The sequence below is a fragment of the Protopterus annectens genome, chromosome 12.part0, assembly GCF_019279795.1.
Source record: "Protopterus annectens isolate FY-2018-M chromosome 12.part0, PAN1.0, whole genome shotgun sequence".
NCBI classification, from domain to species: Eukaryota; Metazoa; Chordata; order Ceratodontiformes; family Protopteridae; genus Protopterus; species Protopterus annectens.
The window spans coordinates 1,530,657,781-1,530,679,445 of NC_056746.1; the positions used below are offsets into that span (position 1 = coordinate 1,530,657,781).

Consider the following 21,665-nt stretch of genomic DNA (forward strand, 5'->3'; position numbering starts at 1 on the left):
AATGGGTTCTGAATATTGTGTCTCAAGGTTACAGTTTCCACTTTCACACTTTACCAAGGGTAAAAGGAATGCCAGACCTGCCACAAAATCAATGGACAGGGGCTCAAAAACAAATTACGGCCCTCATGGACATGAGAGCTGTTCAAAAAGTGCCACAACAGGAGCAAGGACAAGGATTTCACTCAAGACTCTTTGTGGTCCCCAGAAAGGACAAAGCCTGGAGACCCATACTTGACCTTTCCTCTCTAAATACTTACCTGGATATTCCGAAATTCAAAATGTTGACACTACAGCAGCTTCTTCCCATGCTGGGCAAGAAGGCTTGGCTCGTTACTTTGGACCTCAAGGAGGCATACCTGCATGTCCATATCAGAAAAAAATTGTAGAAGATACCTCAGATTCATAGCTGGCTCAATGCATTACCAATTCTCTGCACTGCCCTTTGGCTTATCTACTGTGCCCAGGGTCTTCACAAAATGCCTGGCACCAGTAATTGCATTTTGCAGACAAAAAGGAATTCAAATTTACCCATACTTGGACGACTACCTTACTCAAGCAGAGGGCAAGGACATTCTTTTAAAGCATTTGGCGTTTGTAAAAAGATTGCTAATTTGCCTGGGGTACACAGTAAACGAAAAGTCAAAACTAGTGCCCTCACAAAAGATATAATATTCCTGGGTGCCAACTTAATACAACGGCCCAGATGGCTTATCTCACGCCGGACAAGCAAGGACAACTGACTCAATACTTTCAATTGATGGCAACAAAAACCCAACTCCTTGCAAGAAAAGTTCTGCAGGCCTTTGGGTTTATGGCATCTTGCATACTACTAATTCCATATGCCAGACTGCATATGAGGAAATTACAGTGGTATCTAAAGAGTGTTTGGTCTCAATACTGTCACAGTTTGGAAACAGTAATACCACTTATTCCTTGCCTTCAACAAGAGTTTCAGTGGTGGGCACAAGCATTTCACCTCAACAAGGGACAGCCTTTCACTCAGCCCACAGCCAGGCAAACACTGACAACAGATGCTTCGGACTACGCCTGGGGAGCACACATGGCAGGAAAATGTATTCAGTGCAAGTGGGCCGCAGAACAAAGGCATCTTCACATCAATCAAAAAGAGATACTAGCTGTACAAAATGCCCTTATAGTTTTCAAGGACCTTCTGCATCCAGGACAACTATTACTAAAGACAGACAACACCACAGTTATGTGGTACATAAACAAACAAGGGGGCACTCATTCATATCCCCTCTGCAGACAAGCCATGACCTTGTGGAACACAGCTCTAACCTATCAAGTTCATCTGCAAGCACAATTCCTGCCAGGAGAGAAAAATATTCTGGCAGACGACTTGAGCAGAAACATCATGGATCCGCACGAGTGGAAAATAAATCCAGAAATATTCAGCATGATAACACAAAAATGGTGGAGCCCAAACATAGATCTGTTTGCCTCCCCAATGAATTGCCAGCTAAAGAAATTCTGCACAAGGACTTACCACACACAAGTATGGAAAGTGGATGCTCTCTCATTCAGCTTGAAAATCCTACGAGTATATGCCTTCCCACCACTGCCTCTCCTTTCAAAGGTACTCCTAAAAGCCAGACAAGAAAATCCAGAAATTATCCTGATTGCCCCAGACTGGCCACGCCAGCACTGGTACCCAATCTTAAAGAACTTAGCACAAGGCCCACCATGGATTTTACCTCAAATTCCGCACCTTATGACTCAGCAAGACAATCAGATACTTCACAGCCAGCTCAAAACTTTAAACCTGGCTGCATGGCAGATTCCTTAGTCAAGCAGACAACACCTCTCTCTAAAGCCGTTATGGATGTCATTTTGGAGGCCAGGAGGCCTAGCACCAGGAAATCCTATTCAGAAAAGTGGAAGAGATTCTGTGCCTGGAACCAGGCTCAAAGCTTTGACCCTCTTGTCCCAAATATTCCTCAGATACTACAATATTTCACTGAGATGCTGGACAAAGGCCTATCTTTTCCATCCATTAAGATCCACGCCTCTGCCATCTCTGCTGATTACAACACAGATCCGCCAATTTTCTCTCATCCTTTGCTAAAACAGTACCTCAGAGGGGCTAAAAACATAAGACCGCCCTGTAGAGCACCAACTCCAACTTGGGACCTCAACTTTGTCTTGGAGAAATTAACTTTACCTCCTTTTGAACCAGCCAAATCAGTAGAATTAAAATATGTGTCATGGAAAACTGCTCTGCTTCTGGCAGTAACCTCAGCAGGAAGAGTATCAGAGTTACAGGCACTAATGGCAGTGGAACCTTTCATCATTTTTCATCAAGACAGGGTGTCTTTAAGAACAAACTATACTTTTATGCCAAAGGTGGTATCAAGTGTGGCTCTAAACCAAACCATTCACTTGCCAACATTTTATCCAAATCCCCAGAATAAAGGGGAGAGACCTCTGCATTCCTTGGACATACATAGACAGTTACGCTTTTACTTGGACAAAACAAAAGCTTTCAGGAAAACTGAGCAATTGTTTGTAGCATATGCTGCAGGATCACAGGGAAAAGCTATTTCAAAACAGACCATCTCAAAATGGATAGGGCACTGTATACGTTTCTGCTACACACAACATGGAAAAGCTGTACCTAGCAACATTAGGTCTCATTCCACCAGGGCTACAGCCACTTCAACTGCCTACCTCAGAGGAGTACCTACCAAGGATATTTTGGAAGCTGCAACTTGGAGTTCAGTGCATACCTTTACCAAGCATTACCACCTGCCTCTTTACTCTTAAATCCAGAGCTGGCTTTGCCACTGCAGTACTGCAGGGCCTTATAGCCACCCCTAATGCTTTATAGAACCAGCCACTCAACCTCAGCTTTGGGATTCAACCCAAGTGTAATGACTGCAGCAGTGAAACACGATGAACATAGTACAGTTTTGTACCTACCATAAATGTAGATGTTCGGGTGTATTCACTGCTGCAGTTCAGGTTACCCACCCTTCACCCCCACTTTCTTACCTGGGACTTATTTATACCTCACTACCTATACAACCTATGTGGTGTATTTGCTTATAACTGAAGGTATTGTATTTTTTTTATGTATGCTTTTTAGCAATATGTTTTGCCTACCTTTTTGGGGGCACCTGACATCTGGTGCAAGAAAAACTGAAGAAAATTGTGTCGGCTGCACCTAATATACCCCTGGCGCACTGACGTCAGGGAAGAAGCGACAGCAACCGACGCCGGACCGAGACTTTGAAACTCTGGCCGACTGCAGGACCGCCTGACGACAGGATAACCCAAGTGTAATGACTGCAGCAGTGAATACACTCGAACATCTACATTTATGGTAGGTACAAAACTGTACTTTGATGTGACATAGTGCTGTGTGTGTGTGTTTGGGGGGGGGGGGGCACTGTTTCAAAAAGAAGAAGAAAAAAAACCCCTTCACAAGTAATGGGAAATTCTCTCTGGTTAGATTCCCGGAGGGAAAACTGTTCAGATGTAGATTTTTCAAGTCCAGTCTTTTAAGTCTAGGGTCTCAAAAGACTACTAAAATGCAATCAAGTGAAAATCACATGTACATATAGCTTCAAACAGAATCAACTTCTCAAAATCCCAGTGTTAGAACTGTCACTCTGTATGTCCTCCTGTCCCAGAATCATGGCTAGGTCATCTGCAGTCCTGTGTAATGTAGTTCCTCACACTGGCACCCCCATTCAACTCAAAGTTGAGTGTCAAAAAAAAAAAAAATAAGAAAGAAAAGAAGAAAAGCTCTGTTGTGCTCCTGTAATGCAGCAAACTGCATGCTATGAAACCAGCAGCTTACTACATTTAGTGTACATTGAGTGTTTCCTCCTTAACCACAAGTGCAATATTGGCATTTATTTACATTGTAGTAATATATTTGTGGCTTCATAAGTTAGTACCGATACTGCACTCAAACACAATCAGCACCTGCCAATCATACTGTGCAACAGCTTGCACCCAAGACATCACTCCCTTTTGCCCTGTGATTGTTACTGCACTGCTCTGTCCCACTGGAGATGACTTGATGGTAAACCTTTCTGCATAGTGAAAAAATGGAATGGAAATTTTGGTCAATGTCAAAAGTTTGTCGTACAAGTGCTCAGCACTAAAAAGTGTAAACACATGCCCAAACCCCCTTTCAGGGGAATAAGATAAGTAAAAACCCCTAATCTTTGTAGCATAACCAGAACAAACTGAGAGGCTCACTTTAGTTATGTCTGTTACAGATGCAATGACTTATTCCTTTTTGTTGATTAACTGATGTGATTGGTTTGGCATTAAGATGGAATATCATTAAATTTAGGAAAACCATTCAGCTTATTGTGAATTGAATACATGAAGACTCTTCTCATTGAGAATCAGCTTGTTGTGTCTTCTCACAGACTATTTATAAGTTTGAGGGGTGGGACAAAGCGTCCACATTTGGATGGCTAGGGAGGCATGGCCTCCTAAAAAAAATATGCCATTCTCATCTTGCTGACTTTTTGTATCATCAGACTGAGTTATGACAAGTACTGAATCCAAAATGTAGGCATTTTTCATTAAGCCTGTTACGTCGGTGTAGTGTCATGCTTGGGGGGAGCATGTCATCTCGTCAATAGTTCATTTGTGAACACAAGGAAATCGAAGGCAATTCAGCAAAATCACTTTTGTTGACCGTGAAAACTGCCTTTTTCTCAACGTTGTGCAACCCTTGAGTTGGTATATATAATTCTGGGGGTGTCCCCTACGTGATGGTTGCTGGGGGTGGGGGGGGGATGGGCTTGTCGCCTGCAAAAAAGAAAAAAATATATTTTATGTTCGCTGAAGGTGGTTTCTGCAAACTGCTTTCAAGTTTTTTGCATTCACCAAAACTGTCTTTGAAGAATCAACATGAATCTCTTGCTGTGTACTTGCACCACTGAACATGCTGGCCTATTGAGGTTTAAAGGCTGGGAAGGAAGTGGAATGGAATGCTTTGTCTTGTATTTTTTTTTCCAGCTAAGCAACACTTTCCTTGGGAGATTGAACTAATTCCCTTCTTGTGCAATTCCATCTTTTCTTTAAGATTGCTAAATTCAGCTGCAATGACAGTTTTTTTTTCCCTAATTGTAGAATGCATCATTAAAGTTACATTTTTTATTATGTTTCTGTTCTGTTAAAATGTGATGGAATTAATCTGTTTCTTTTCTTTATGAATAGTGTGCTATTGTTCATTTTGACTGCTAGACATACAGACCTCTTAGTATCTGTTATATAAAATTTAGAGTACTGACTTGCTTGTGGTTTCACACAGTTAAGATCTATGATTTGTCTAGTGTTCTGTTTGGATTTAGCTTTCCCTTAATCCTTTGCAGAAACAACGGGACCATACAATGGAAACAGAGTCTGGAAGAGTATCAAATCTGCAGTACCTTCACAGGTAGCTCTACTATTTTGTCTAGTGTGTACCTAATTTTGTAAAGAGTGGTTGTGCATTTTATATGCTCAGGCCATGTAAAAACGATGTGTTCTCAGTGTTATTTGTATCTGCTCTTAAGATCAGTTTTTCTTTCTTGTGTGTGTACACACACACACACACACACACACACACACACACACACACACACACACACACACACACGTGTATATAGGGGTCTATTTTAGAAGACTGACCAACCAAAAGACTGAAAATTCAAAATACTGAACACATTTTTAATGCGGGGGAAAGGCCCCTGCTATAACTATATGTACCAACTCCAACATCGCACAACAGTGGAGAACGGGCAAATTCCATTATTCAGTATTTTGAATTTTCAGTTTTTTGGTTTTTCAGTCTTCTGAAGCAGACCTGTCTATAGATGTATATTCAACTGTGTGCAAACTTGTGCAGGTGCTTTACTAATAATGATACCTTAAATGCAGTGACCTTAGGTTGAGAATTTTTTAAGTAAGGTGTGTGAGGGACATATGGTGCTTCTCTCCCTTTTATGTGTGTGTATGATACATTCATACAGGAACTCTCCAGCTTTACATATTTTCTGAGTATTTTCAAGGAGACATTGTAGACCCTAATTGCCTGTATTCTTCATTAACTCTGACAAGAGTTGTTTCCCAGTCATACATACATATTTTCCTTACCAGTAGTCTGTACTGCATATGTCCGTTATTTAGCCTCAGGAAATGACAGAAAACCTGCTTTACTTTGTATCTCTTTATTAATTGCTTTGTATTGGCTGTAAACTGATTGCTGGCAGTTATAATTGACGTGAGGGTTGGAAGCCCACTACATTCATCTTCGCTTTGTTCCCCTATCCTACCTCGAATTTCCATCCACCCCCTCTTATTCTAACATTATACGTCCTACATGGGTTCACTTTATAATTTAGAAATACTGAATGTCAGTATTTCAAAATCATAAAGTCGAAGACTCAAAATCGCGAAGGTGCATAATTGCAAATTCGAATATCTCGAATTTGCGATTATGGCTTACGGTACGTGACGCACGGTGTAGGGAGTGTATCGTAGTTCATTTTGTGTATGGATGTAGGTGAAATTGATGGTGAGTGTTTTGTAAGGGTTTTGTGTGGGAGTTTGAGTGTGTCTGAATGTGTGTAAGTGTTGGATGTGTTAATGTACGTATATGTGTGGTGTTTGTGTGTGTGTGTGGGGGGGGTCTGTGAAATGTGTGGGTGTGTGTTTCCTTTTTGTGTCTGTGCGATGTCGGTGTTGGTATATATAAGTGTGGGGTGGGTGCAGCCCCCCCATATGGAGGATGCAAGGGGGCTTGCCTCCCTGCTTACATGTAGTGTAGGTTTGTGTTTTTGTGTTTGTGTGTGTTTTGTTGTAATGTGGGTTGGACGATGTATGTGTTGTGTGGTGTATGGTGTGTATGTGTTTGTGACTGTGTGTTTCGCGATTGTGTACTTTCGGGATTATGGACGTTAGACTTTATGATTTCAAAATACTAAAATTCGGTATTTCAAAATTATAAAGTGAATCCATCCTACATACATATTTTACTTGTGACTCTTACTGCAAAACCTTCTCCAAATGACCCTTCTACTTACATACATACATTTTTTTTCTTGTTTCCTACTTCCCTTTCTCCATTTGCTTTTTACCCCCATTCCCAGCTATCTTTTTCCCTCCCGTACTGCTTTGCACTATAACCATTCATAATAACAACTCTGCCTAATAGTACATACCTATTCCACATTGTATGTTTTGCTTTTCTCAACTAAACCATCTGTCTGACTTTGTCCAGTTCCGTTCATTCCTCAGCTGATGGGTCCAGATTCAACCCTCGGATCCATCTCGGCTGCTTCTTCCAGAATGCAGAATCTTGAACTCTTGATCTTTACCTTTACCCACAGTGCCCCACCAACTTAACATACCTCCAATGTAATTTACCGCCATTGCGAGCAGACGTAGATTGAGCTTGGGATTTTGACTAATCAAAAGTCTCAGTTTTCATTGAATTTAATTTCTTTCCTCCGTTTATACCCTTTTAAGTTTTACATATTAGGCCCTTTTTCTTGAACTCACTGAGCACCTCTTTGTACCATCATTAGTAGTCTTCACTTTTCCCCCTTTCTGTAATTCTCCTTCCTCTCTTTTCTTTGTTTAAAAAAAAAAAAAACTTTAGTTTTCCTCTTATAGTGGATGGTTGATTTTCTTCCTTTTGCTTAAACTTTTCCGTATGTCGGACAAACTGTCCGGTTTCAAAACGTGTGTAGCTTGTGGGCACAAAGTTCTGAATTTGGATATCTACAGTGTACTATCTAGGTCCCTAACACCTAGACATGAATTGTGAAATCTGTAAAGGCTTCAACTCTAGAGCCTTGATTGATAGAAAGAATATGCTTATATTTAGGCGTCTTATCCATTTCTAAACAAGCCACTCTGGTTGCTGGGGCTGAAACCCCCAAGAAACAGGACAAGAAGGACAACTCTGTTGCTAAGGATTCTTGCAAAAGATCCCCTGAACATCCTTCCACTTCAGCATCAACTTCAGCTCCTTCATTGGAGTCACCAGCCAAACTTTTAAAAACATCAGATCAGACTGTATCCGACATCAAGAGTCGAAACATCCCCTTGGATCCATACCCCAGCTTTACTCTGGGAGCCTGTCTCATCCAGATTACCTTGTACATTTCTTGAACACTCGCTTAGATGACATTCAAGGCCTTCGTCAGTGGCTTCCTCTCTTCGATCTTCTAGGAGCCTACCAGAAGCACATGTGGATAGGATGATGAGGAAGTTCCTTAGGACACAGATTCAAATGATACTACTCTCAACTCCAGCCCATTGCGTCCTGACAGCCTTCATAGATCCACACTCTCTTTAATATCTCCTTCTCCAATATATCCTACAGTTTCAGGGCTGTTGGGTCCGAAATCCTTGGGGGGGGGGGTGTGACTTCCTCGGATCCAAAGATCGTAATCCTTGTGGGCTGTCTTACTAGGATCCAAAGATCATTGTTTCTTCAACTCATATAGTTTCTCTGAGTCATCCAGCTCAGAGTACCGTGGAGCCGGAAGATTCGGTGAGCCAAAGCATTGACATCTGCTGTGGGGTATTGGAGTTGACTCTGACACAGTCGGCCACATGTCTTTCCCTTGGACCATCAGCATTCACTAGCTCAGTACAGACTCCCGCCTCGCACCTGCGGGACATCAGGAGCCAATGGTCCAACAGGGTCCTTCATCGGATCCATCTGTTTTTATATCCCATAGGTGCTCCACTTTCAATGTATTGGAGAGAGTCTTCTCTGTGCTTAAAGATCAGACAACTTGATCTTCCTCAGATCAGACTTCTTTATCTCATTCGGTTTTTGTGTCCTGATCCTCGTTCATCCCTTCCACAGGGACAGCCAACCCAAGCAAGTCTCCAGCCCACCCATAGGGGTATCATCATCATTATTATCCCTTCAGGTACCTCCAAGGAGCTTCTCACTGAGGGGGTTCCTCTGAAGACAATGTGCAAGAGGAGGTACTTGTACTGTCCACAAGAGTTTGTCACTGAAGACACTGATTTTGATGAGGGGGAAGGGGTCCCCCCCCTTATCTCCACCTGATGTGTCCTTTGGAGACATTTTGGAACTCCTTAAACGAAGAGGTGGTTGGTCTCCCATTAACCCTTCCCAAGAAGAAACAGGGTTTCTGGAGACTTACAGGTTTAGCCCATCCACCTCCTGGGTTACGCCCCCCCCCCCACCTCCTCGACGAGCTAATAGACCTGATCACCTGGTGAGTTTGGAAGGAACCAGACACTGTTGAGCCTATCCTCAAAAGACCAGACAAATTTCTTGCACTCCCGAAAGACCACCTTCACTGGAGTAAATGAGTGCCTGTTGGTGTCATGGTTGTCACGGCAGCTACAAAAAGGAATTCGCAGAACAGAGTTCCTCTGTCCACCCCTATCAGGGAGTGTAGGGTACTGAACAGGTTTAGAAAGCATGTATATGCATCAGTGACCTTTGCTTTAAGGTCGATGAACTATTTGCACATTTTACCAGACTTCAAAGAGATTTGATCAAGGAGCTTACCAAATCCCTTTCAGGATCCATATCTTCTGAGGAATCGAATACCATTTCCTTGCAGGTGGCTATCCTCCAGTCTGTTTCTAATTCGTCCACAAGGTTAATCTCTCAAGCTGCTGAAGGCACTACATAGGCAACAGCTTCGGATATTTCCATTAGGAGACATACCTGGATGCGCTTGTGTGATTTTGCTGAACCATTTAAATCTTCTTTTGTCAATACGCCTTTTGATGGAACCTCATTGTTTAGCCCCAAGATAAAAGATACACTATGTAGGTACAAACAAAAAGGGAAGACCCTGTTTGCTATGTGCATACGTTTTTCTACCCCTCAAAGGTCCTTTTCTAGGCACCAACAAGGTGGAAAAAAATGTGGTTCAGAACCTCCCAGGGTCTCTTTCAAAGATACACATGGAGATAGTTCCCCCAGGGGCAGGGGGGGAGACACCAATGGAAGACGCTATTCCTGTGGCATAGGTGGTCTGCATAACCAGAAATCTAGAGATTCTTTCTCAAACAGATCCTATCAGTGCTCCTAAATGGAGGTCTGACTCCACCTCTGGAGGTAGTCGGGGGTCACCTATTCCTGCACCAGAGAGCCTGGCTAGACATCACAAAACACCCTTCTCCCCAATACCCTCCAGCAGTTCAGAAAAAATCCCCAATGATCCACCCAGTCAGAGAGGAGCAGCTTCTGTAGGAATAAAAAAGTTGCTAGAAAAAAGTCATCCAAGAGGTCCCCCAGACCAGAGAGGATCCAGAACTTATTCAGGATTCATTTTGGTCCCTAAAAAGACAGGGGACTTGAGACTAATTTTGGATCTCAGCAAATTAAATTCATCTGCTCTGTATACAAAATTTTGGATGGTCACGGTTCAGATTCATACTATCGCATAAAAATGAGTAGACACTCCAAAAGATGCCTACATTTTCAGCTGGGAGTCGGCCATTACCAGTTCAGAGCAGTGTCCTTTGGTCTCACCACAGCTCCCAGGGTGTGCACCAAATGCATGGCAGTCGTAGCAGCTCACCTAAGACTGCTGGGAGTCTGAATGTTTCCATATCTAGATGATTGGCTCCTGCCTGTTTCACCAGGCATCAGCTGATTCAAGCAAAGAACTGTTTACTCTAACTGTGATCCCGTCTTGGAATATCAGTAAGTTACAACAATTCTCAGCTCATACCTACTCAGAGTTTGGAATTTATTGGTGCTCACCTGGATACAACATCTCAAATAGCTTATCTTCCTCTATTCTGAATAGAAACCATCCAGTTAAAGTCCAAAAAATAATACAGAATTCTTCCCTTCTGGCATGGCTAATACTTCAAGCCTTAAGACCCATGTCAGCTGCAGTCACTCTGGAACCACTTGCCAGGTTCCATATGAGAATACTTCAGTGGACACTTGCCACTCAAGTGGTCTATTCTCCAACTCCCATTATCCATGCCAGTCAAAATCACTCAGGCCTGCCTTCTTGGTAGATACACTCCTGTCAACTCATCAAAGACAATCCTTTTGTTCTGCCTCAGCCCAAGGCCGCAGTGACCATGGATGCCTGGGGATGGCATTTCTTGGGTAGGACCATCCATGGTACATGGTCTGCCAAAGAGGCCAAAACGCATAGCAGTGTCCTGGAGATGAGAGCAGCCCTCCTGGCATTGCAAGCCTTTCAAGACAGTCTTCCAACCAGGACTGTTGCGATCCAGGTGGACAATATTTCAGTAGTCTGGGACATCAACAAACAGGAGGAAACCAGATCTTACCCTCTTTGTCAAGAGGCTGTGAGATTATGACTGTTTGCAATCTCTTCCATTTGTTTTCTGATAGCGATGCACATCCCGGGGAAATCCAACATGATTGCAGACAAGTCAAGTAGGTTCATTCTGATACCTCTTGAGTGGTCTCTGTCAATGTGGCGAGGACAGTTTTCCATCAATGGGGACCAACAATGCTGCAGTCTGTTAACCTCTCCACTGAACAACAAATGCAGAAAATTATTCACCCTGATTGCCCTTATACTTCACACTTGGCCCCTCTGTCTCCTTTATGCCCATCCCTGTTACTCCTCATCATAAAATTTCTACAGAAAGCATCTCATTTGAAGAGCATGATTATCCTCATTGCCTCTTACTGGTCTCATCAGATTTGGTTTTGCTTCCTCTGGCCTCATCTCCATCCATCATAGATTCTGGACCCAGTTCAAAACCTCCGGTCTCATCTGACAGGCATGACTCACCCAGACTTAACAGGCCTCAAGTTGACCACATGGTTTCTCCAGTTCCATTGATTGCTAGACAGCCCAGGCTGTCCTCCCTCATCCATCACATTTTGTTATCTTCCCATAAGGCCTCAACAGAAATATTTGCAAGAGTAAATTGAAAAGATTTGTTATTTGGGCCCTAAGCAAAAACTTAAATTCCTTTTCAACACTGATTTCAAATGTCATTGACTTTTTGGCAAAAATTTTCAGTGAAGGTGCTAGTTCAACTATCAGAGTACAATTAGGCAGCTGTTTCCAACTTTCATCTGGAAGCAAGTAATCATACTTTAGCTTCTTCTAAGCTTTGCAAATCCTTTCTAAGAAGAACCTTTTTACTCAGACCTCCTTTTAAAGGATCCTACCCCCTCCTTGGGATTTAAACATCATATTTCAAGCTTTAATTCAACCCCTCTTTGGCACTTCGGCTAAATCCTATCTAAAATTTATGATCTGGAAAACTGTTTTCTTATTTGCTATTAACATCTGCCAGAAGAGTGTCTGAACTTTAAGCATTGTCCTGCAAACCCCTTTATTTAGTTTTTCATAAAAATAAGAATGTTATGTTGTCCTATCTTGTCTTCATTCTTACTGGTTGGGTTTGGAACGATTCTCGGTTCCAACTCGGCCGCATTCTAAAGCTCAGAGTCTTCCACTTGGCTCATGGCTGAAACCCTATCCCATGATGCACTAGTGTGCTTCCCCAGATCTCATTTGCTGCGAAGCAAGTCAGAGGTCTCCATTTTGGCTGTGGCTGAGTTTTATGCTTTTTTGAATATTTTTTCCAATTTCTGGTTAATCCTTTAGCTATTTTCCTTAATAGTTGATAGCTTTCACTGGTCTAGTTAGGATAGTCTGAATTTTTAACTTTTTATGTCTACCGTTTGGTTGCTGTTTGTTCTTTTTTGGCCATCGTTTCTCATCAGGCCTTTCTTTATATTTTTTGCTGCTGCTGTTGCGTGTATCCCACAACTTGGTCCGTTTCAGTTATAGGGCCCAGCACCCATTTGAATTAAAGGGCTGACTTTTTCCTTTTGTCGTATAATTAAGTGTATCCATTTGAGTTAGAGGAACACTAGCCCATTTAAGTTATAGGGTAACTTGAGTCTCCCTCCCTTTGTGTCTTTAAGTGTGACTTTTAATATTTCCCTTTTACTATTGTGTGCTATATATTCTTGGTGTACTGTAGCTTAGTATTTTTGGTGTTAGGGTTAGCATTTATATAGCTTTATTGTCTTGAGTAGTGTGTGGGTTGTTATTGAATCTCTATAACTTCTAGGATAATGTCTAAGGAAGAGAAAAAAGTTATAAACAGTCTGGTTTTAAGAAATGCCAGGAATGTTCTCAAAAGATGTCCTTGACTGACGGGCACACGATTTGTTTTTGCTGTTTCGGTGCCATGCATCTACAGGAATTTTGTAGCATTTGTCACTCATTCAGCTCCAGGGTCTTGCTAGAGAGAAAGAACAAATTGATTGTAAGGGGACTTTTAAAAGTGCCTTTCTCTGAAACCTTGGAAAGTTAGACAACCTCCAGCAAATCTAAATCATCTCCACCTAATTCTGACAGATCTGCTATAAGAGGTCATCATCATCATCCTCAGGCCATTCAAAGCCTGCCGAGAAAGTTCCTAAATTGACGCATTCATATCCAAAGGAACATGGGTCCGACAAGTCTTCATCCTCAGCTCCTATGTTTTCAGAACCAATGGTGAAACAGTTTCAGAGCTGGTCTTCTGAATTGACACCGGGCTCCCCTACATTGAGATCACCTATTCTGCAAAGGGCTTCTTCACCGACCCCTTTCTCTCTGTCCTCCAGAACCTTATGGGATGATGATGTGGATAGGGTGGTGCGAAGGCTTCTGGAGTTGCTGGCTTCTGGAGTTGCTGGCACTGGCCAAAATTCTGTCACTCCATCCCACTCTGATCCGGAGCCAGTCAAGATTTTTTCATCCACATCAATTCCTCCTCTGAGCCAACCTGGAACATTAGAGCAGGAATGTCTGGAACCGATCATGATAGAACCGTCGGTGCTGAGACCCACTGTAGGGATTTCGGAACAGTCACCTGCTCTGACATCCTCTATGCCATCTGGATGTCTAGAGGCTGAAGCTCTCTGACCGGGTCCAGGGAGGGAACTCTGATTTGACACTTGTCTGGTCCGAGTTTATCCCTCGGTGCCTCTGCGCTGGTGAGCTCGGTGCCTGTGTCAGCTTCAGAGCCAGCTCCCTTGGTTCCAGGGATTTCTTTTGCCTCCTCAGAGCTGGAGGGGTCCTTGGACCAGGGGGGAGAGAGGCTTTTGAGCTGATGAGTGTGCTGTCCTCCCACACAGCTCTACGCAAAGGTTCAGACATTCTTCCCCCTAAGGCACTGGCTTCTGTTTCTGCACCACCCCAACCACAGACTAGCAGAGATCCTAGGCCTTAGGTTACCCCATCGGGTGAACTTCCATCTTCCGATACCTCTCCAAAATACCCTTCTGAAGAAGGCCCCCAGAAGAGACTTTGCAGGAGGAAGCATATTGACTCCCCAGATGAGTCGTGACACTGACCTCGAGGAATCAGAAGGGTCCCCGCGGTCGCCCTTTGAGGATATCTCCTTTGCAGATATCCGAGAGATCCTTAAGCAGAGAGGCAGCTAGAAGTCCACTAACCCTTCTGAGGAGGAGTCAGTGTTTCTGAAGGCCTTTGGATCTCACCCTTCAGCTTCCTGGGTATCTCCGCCTTTTGACAAACTCATGGAACTAGTTAGTCGAAAGGCGTGGGGGTCTCCAGATGTAGTGGAACCAGTCCCTCGGAGGCCTTACAAATTTATTACAGCTCCAGACGACAAACAATTTCTTTCCAAGGACGTTCCTGTGGATGCTATGGTGGTGGCAGCAGCCACCAAGTGGGAACTTGCTGAAACATCCTCATCTGTCCATCCACCGAACAGAGAGTCTTGTATGATGGACCGATATGAGAAGCGCATTTTTTCTTCAGCGACTTTTACTCTCAGATCGCTGAATTACTTGGTACACTTCACAAGGCTACATCAAGATCTCCTGAAGGAGTAGGAGATGCTCTTCAAGGTTCATTAGCTGCAGGGCCCTCAGATAAGGTGACCTCTCAGCTCTCTACCTTAACCTCCATAGTGAACTCTTCCATGAGACTCATCTCATGTGCAGCAGATGGAGCGAGTAGGGTAGTGGGTTCAGAAGTTTCCCTAAGGAGACACTCTTGGATGCGCTTGTGTAACTTTGCGGAACCCTTTAAGTCTACCTTTGTCAACGCCCCTGTTGATGGTTCCTCACTCTTTAGACCGAAAGTCAAAGACACACTCAGATGCGAGCAGGAAGGTAAAACTCTCTCTGCCGTTGGAATACATTTTTCCATACCTTTGAGACTGTATCTTAACGGTCCAAAGGGGGAAAGATGTGGTTCAAAAATTCCCAGGGAGGTTTTCAAGACACACGAGGCGAACCTTTCCCCAGGGGCAGAGGGGGAGGTAATAATGGCAGACACTGCCCTCTCAGCAGAGGGGGTCCGCAGAACCAGGGAAACCGCGATGCCTTTGGCGGTAGGCCGTTCCAGCTCTCCTGAAGGGAGGTCTGCCTGCCCACCTCTGGAGGCAGTCGGGGGTCATTTATCCTTGTACCCGGAAGCCTGGTGAGAAATAACAAGAGACAGATGGGTGCTAAGCATAATATCCAGATGCTACTCCATACCATTTTCTCTTCCCATCCCAGTCACAAGAAACACCTCAGACATTCCTCCCAGTCAAAGGGATCAAGCAACAGTAGAGATTCAAAAGTTGCTAGAAAAAAAGTCATCCAAAGAATCCCCGCAGATCAAATAGGATCTGGAACTTACTCAAGATTCTTTTTAGTGCCAGAAAGAACAGGGGACTGGAGACCCATCTTGCATCTCAGCAAATTAAACAAATCTGTAAAGAAGACCAATTTCCGGATGGTGACACTGCAGTCGATTCTTCCCTTTTTAGGGAAAGACAATTGGATGTGCTCTATAGACCTCCAGGATGCGTACTACCACATAAAAATGGACATGCCATCAAGGAGTCATCTGCGCTTCTGGCTGGGAGCCAGTCACTATCAGTTTTGAGCCCTGCCATTTGGTCTTACTACAGCCCCCAGAGTGTTCACCAAATGCATGGCAGTGGCTATGGCTCACTTGAGGTGTCTAGGATTCCAAGTGTTTCCATATTTAGACGACTGGCTCCTAACTGCCACCACCAAGCATCTACTTCAGCAAGCAAGGGACGCCACTTTACAACTCTGTTTCCACTTGGGGATTGCTATAAATTCAGAAAAATCTGCCTTGTTGCCATCTCAGCATATCGTCTAAGCAAACCTAGACACAGACTCTATGATGGCAAGATTGCCTGCAGAAAGAGTTTTGTTATTCAGACAGCAGATTTCAAGTCTCATGTCGAAGACCAGGGTAAAAGCAAAAACAGTTCTACAAGTCCTGGGAACCATGGCAGCAGCGATAACTTTAGTACCTTTAGCTCACATGCACATGAGAATTCTTCATTGGCTTCTATTTAACCAATGGTCGTTACAGCAACTAGCCATGTCCTACCAAATCACGATCACAGAATCTTGCAAGAGAGACCTGAGATGATGGCTTCTTTCCAGTCACGTTACAGTAGGTTGTCCTTTTCTCCCACAACAGCCTATAGCCATGGTGACCACAGACTGCTCCCAGGTAGTGTGGGGGGGGGGGGCATTATCTTGAGATGGTGGTCCAAGGCACCTGGCAGGATCATGAGGCCCATCTGCACATCAGTGTCCTAGAGATGAGAACTGTGCTGTTGGCGTTGCAGGCACTCCAGGCCTCTCTTCCACTAGGAACAATTGCAATTCAGACCGACAACATGTCAGTGGTCTGGTACATAAACAAACAGGGTGGAACCAAATCTTACCCCCTTTGTCAAGAGGCACTCAGAGTATGGTAATGGACAATGTCTTTCCAACGCATTCTAGTAGCAATGCACATCCCGGGGAAATCCAACGTGATAGCAGACAGACTCAACAGGGCAATACTCATGCCTCACGAGTGGTCCCTAAAACAAGAGATAGCGGAAAGGATTTTCTGGAAATGGGGACAGCCTTGCTGCAACCTCTTTGCCACCCCTGTAAACACCAAATGCAGCAACTACTTAGCCCTAGTCCCCCCTCCGGGGGAATCACAAGGGGACACACTAGTGCATGATTGGCCCTCTGGACTTCTTTATGCCTTCCTCCCTTTCATCTAATACCCAAAGTCATCCAGAAAGCCCAGTCATTGGGAAGCAGGCTGATCCTCATTGTTCCACACTGGCCTCGTCAGATTTGGTTTCCTTTCCTTTGGCCTCATCTGCAGAAGGAACCGTGGGTTCTGGACCCAGTTCCAGACCTTCTGACTCTTATGTCGGGAATGCACCATCCCTCCCTCCAAATCCTCAAGTCGACAGCTTGGCTGCTCCAGTTCCAAATATAGTCAGGCTTCCTTCTCTCACACCAGCAGTAAAGTACATACTGCTTTCTTCATATAAAGCCTCCACCAGAATGTTATATCTCAGTAAATGGAGGAGATTTTCTTATTGGGTTTCAGAAAGAAATCTTGACTCCTTTTCTGCGCCAGTTAGCTCTTATTTTGGATTTCCTAGCTGAACTGTTTCATAAAGGCTCAACTGCAGCTACTCTCAAGGTTCAATTGGCTGCAGTTTCCAGTTTTCATATAGGTGGTGTAACTCCAAATTTGATGTACCATAGATTATGCAGAGCATTTCTAAAGGGCACCAGTCTATTAAGACCCCTGTTAAAGACCCTCTACCACCTTGGGATCTAAATTTTGTGCTGTCTCGCCTGATCTTACCTCCATTTGAGCCTGCGTCAACATGTAATGTCAAATTTTTATCATGGAAAACAATTTACTTATTACTATCACTTCTGCCAGAAGAGTCTCCGAGCTTCAAGCTTGGTCAATCAGACCTCCTTATATGATTTTCCATAAGGACAGTGTGTCTCTGCAAACCAATCCATCTTTCCAAGGTGTGCTCAGAAACTAATCTTAATCTATTGAGCTGCCAGCTTTTTATCCCCAATTATGGCAACAAGGCAGAATATGCACTCCATCGGTTAGACGCGCATAGCAAATATGCTTCTATTTACCCAGAACTAAAATTTTCAGTAAATCTGATCAGTTGTTTATCTCCTTTTCCGTGGCTAAAAAAGGTGATCCTGTCTCAAGTCGCACTTTCAAAATGTATCACATTCATGTATACTTCTAACAATAGACATCTTCCCTTCAAAATCAAAGATCACTCCACAAGGGCAGTTGCAGCATCATCTGCGTTTCAGGCTAGACTGTCACTAGATAACATTTGCACTGCTGCAACATGGGCCAAGCCTCACACCTTCATTGCTCATTACAAGGTAGACATGGCCTCCAAGGACAGGGCCTCTTTTGGTTCCACTGTCCAGAAGAATATACTCCTGTGAACCGCCCAGGAAATTTGGTGCTAGGGACACTGTCTCAACCAGTAAGAATGAAGGCAAGATAGGACAGCATAACAAGAAGTTATGTACTTACCATAATGTTCCATGCTTGTTGTCCATCTTGACCCACTTTCCCCCAGCCTAAAGCTTCTGGAGGACCGAATGGAATTTTTTTCTTTCTACCAGGGAATTTTTCTGACTTCCCACATCCCAAAGACATGCTGTAGGTAAAATTGGACACACTAAATTGGCCCTAGGTGTGAGTGTGTGCATGTGTGTGCCTTCTGTGGAAGTTGCCGGGCTGGCAACTCGACACCGTAAAACTCCACCGTCAATCATGAACGGACAGGTGATCTGCTGTGGCGACCCCTAACCGGGAAAAGCCGAAAGAAGAAGAAGAAGACTACTATTTACTAAAATTTCCCTTGGTTATATAGAGGTTGATACTTGCTATGAGTTTCGGCAAACAAGATCTGGGGAAGCACGCTAGTGCATCATGGTATAGGATTTCAGCCAAGTGGAAGACTCTGAGCTTTAGAATGTGGCTGAGTCAGAACCGAGGATCGGTTCTGAACACAACCAGTAAGAACGAAGGCAAGATGGACAACAAACATGGAATGTTATGGTAAGTACATAACTTCTTTTTTCTCTTCAGACTAATCCTTCCCTTTTACCAAAAGTAGTTTCTGAATCCAGTATTAATCAGGCCATTAATCTTCCAGTGTTCTTTCCAAATTTTTCGAACAACTGAGAGTATTTGTTACATTTGTTAGATGTTCACAATTACGTTTATACCTTTACAGAACTAAACATCTAAAAGTCCAAGCAATTGTTTGTTTCCTTTTCTGATTCAAAACTGGGCAAACCAGTATCTAAAGTTACTATGGCCAAATTGTTAACTGATTGTATTACCTTTGTTTATCAAAAATTTGGCTTATCCTTGCCAAAACCACCCTGTGCCCACTCCACCATGTCTATGGCAACTTAATCAGCCTTTTTGTCCTGAGTTTCCTTGGATGATATTTGTGCAGCTGCTACAAGGACTAATCCTCATAATTTTATTGTTCGCTACACACAGTATCTGGTCTCTAGGGGAAGAGCAGCCTTTGGCTCAGCAGTGCTCTGCAATATCCTTCCTTTAAAATCCTCCCGGGAGGTAGGTAGCTGGGGACTCTGTCCCATCAGTTGAGGAACAAATGAAACTGGGACAACAACATAATTAAAAGTTATATACCACCATAATGTTGTTCCATCTGTGCCAATGAACACATTTTCATTCTTTCTAAACTTATCTGTCCTCTCCTGTTTCTACTCCTGGAGAGATTGCAGAGTTTTTGGAGGAACCTGTGTTCCTTGTTTAAGCTCCAGCTTCCATTCTGTTTTCTCACTGCTCTGTTCTTATGGAGATCAAACAAGATCTGAGGTATGTTAGGTTGGTGGGGCATTATGGGTAAAGGGAGGAGCTCGAACATTCAAGATTCTATGACCTGGAAGAAGCGACTGAGTCAGAGCCAAACCCATCAGTTGAGGAAGAATGAAAACGGACAATGCTGAGGGAACATTATGGTGAGTACATAAATTTATTTTCTTATTATTTTGACGACATCATTATACTCTAGCCTTTCATATACCTGTATTCCTTACATTCCAGAGAAGATACCAGGACACCCTAACTCTCTTCTTTTCTAGAAAATACTTCTCTTTTTATCTATCCTCTTCCAGCTTTCGGAATTCACCATCACTGTATATCCTGCTGCCCTGCAACTTCTTGTTTCCTTCTTCATTGCTACTGCCCCACTACCTGACATCTATAAAATACAGATTCCTGTACTTAATTATGCTACTGTTCGGCTTATCTTGTATTCTTTTCTTCGTACTGTGACATATTTCATCTTCCCATGACTCAATAAATCTCTCTCAACATCTCTCCAACTCTTTCCCAACCACCTATCCATAATTCCTCTTCACACTTTCCACACATTACACCAAACCTGTTTAATATTGCCCCTCACCTTTATTCCAAATACAGACTGATTAACTGCACTTCATCTCAAACCAAAACAAAAGTTCAAGAATTGTCTCCAGAAAACAAGTATACACAATTCCCTAGAATACTTATAGGAGGATATGCATAGCCACCACTCCTGGGCCCACCTATCACAATGAACACAGTTAATTCTCTCCCACATATTTCTCTAACCAAACAGCCAAGCCCCAACCCTAATGAACTAATTTTTGCTGCAGTAAGTGTTGGATGCATAAGAAATAAAACTACTAAATGACATGCCTGGATTGCCCAACATAAGCTGTCAATGTAACCGAAACTTGGCTTAAACCTAGCATAAACAACTCCGAAATTATAACTCCTGGCTGTAATATCATCTATAATGACCATTTAAAGAGGAAAAAGTGGTGGCATTGCTTTAATATTTCCCAACACCTACTACATTTTCCCTTATAGCAATTTAATGTTAAAATTCAGTTCAGCAGATTCTGTTATTGCTTTCCTCAAAATTAACAATTCTAAACAAATATGTATTGCATACTACATTTTCCCTTACAGCAAGCTAATATTAAAATTCAGTTCAGAGCTTCTTACTGCTTTCCTCAAAATAAACAATTATGTATTACTTTTCTTTACATCCCTTCTGGCAACAATACAGCTGTACTGAAGTATGTCCTACATTGGATATCCATAACATTTTCCCAAGAAAAAATACTACTAGGTGATGTGAATGTCATTTGATTGGACTTAAGCCCTAACTCCTCTAACTATCATGAACTTGGTTGGTTTTATACAACTAATTAATAGCCCCACACATTGTAGCAAGACATCAAATTCCCTATTAGACTGGATCCAAGTATCAGACCCTAGCAAATACACCACCACAGGTACATTCTCAGACTGTCTTAATGATCATCTCCCAGTCTGTACGACCAGACATATCACACACAACATGCAACCTTTCCAAGTTTAACCCAGAATTGTTCATTACTAAACTCTCATCTATTAACTGGAACTTCCAAAAAATCCTCCCCTTAAATGATGTTGTAAATGAATTCAGTACTTTTCTAAATATCCTAAATAGCCTTTCACCAACTAGAAGGAAGAGACTAAAACCAAATAAAGCAGTTTGGCTATGCAAAAAGAGTAGAATGCTAATGCAGGATAGAGAAAAAACATGGAAAGAATGGAAAAAATTTAAAACACCTCAATATCTTGAAAACTTCAGAATGCTTTGCAGTCATACTAAAAAGCAAATAAATGACAAATTATACTGTAATAACTTTCAGAATAATTTTAAAGACAACTGTATAACATTTTGGACATCCATTATAGAAATCTTGTATCCCGTCCAGAAATTCAACCCAAACCCTCTCCTGATAACTCGCCACTCAA

At 42.9% G+C, this 21,665-nt stretch overlaps 1 protein-coding gene across 1 annotated transcript in view; it reads left to right on the forward strand.

Annotated features, from left to right (window-relative positions):
* The window catches only part of SRP68 (signal recognition particle 68), a gene marked incomplete in the record, with an annotated part of 1,223,106 nt that overhangs the window by 460,618 nt on the left and 740,823 nt on the right, over window positions 1-21,665 (forward strand). Inside the window, 1 exon segment of the mRNA XM_044090499.1 lies at window positions 5,361-5,425. Within this exon segment, the coding sequence (XP_043946434.1) occupies window positions 5,361-5,425 (65 nt within the window).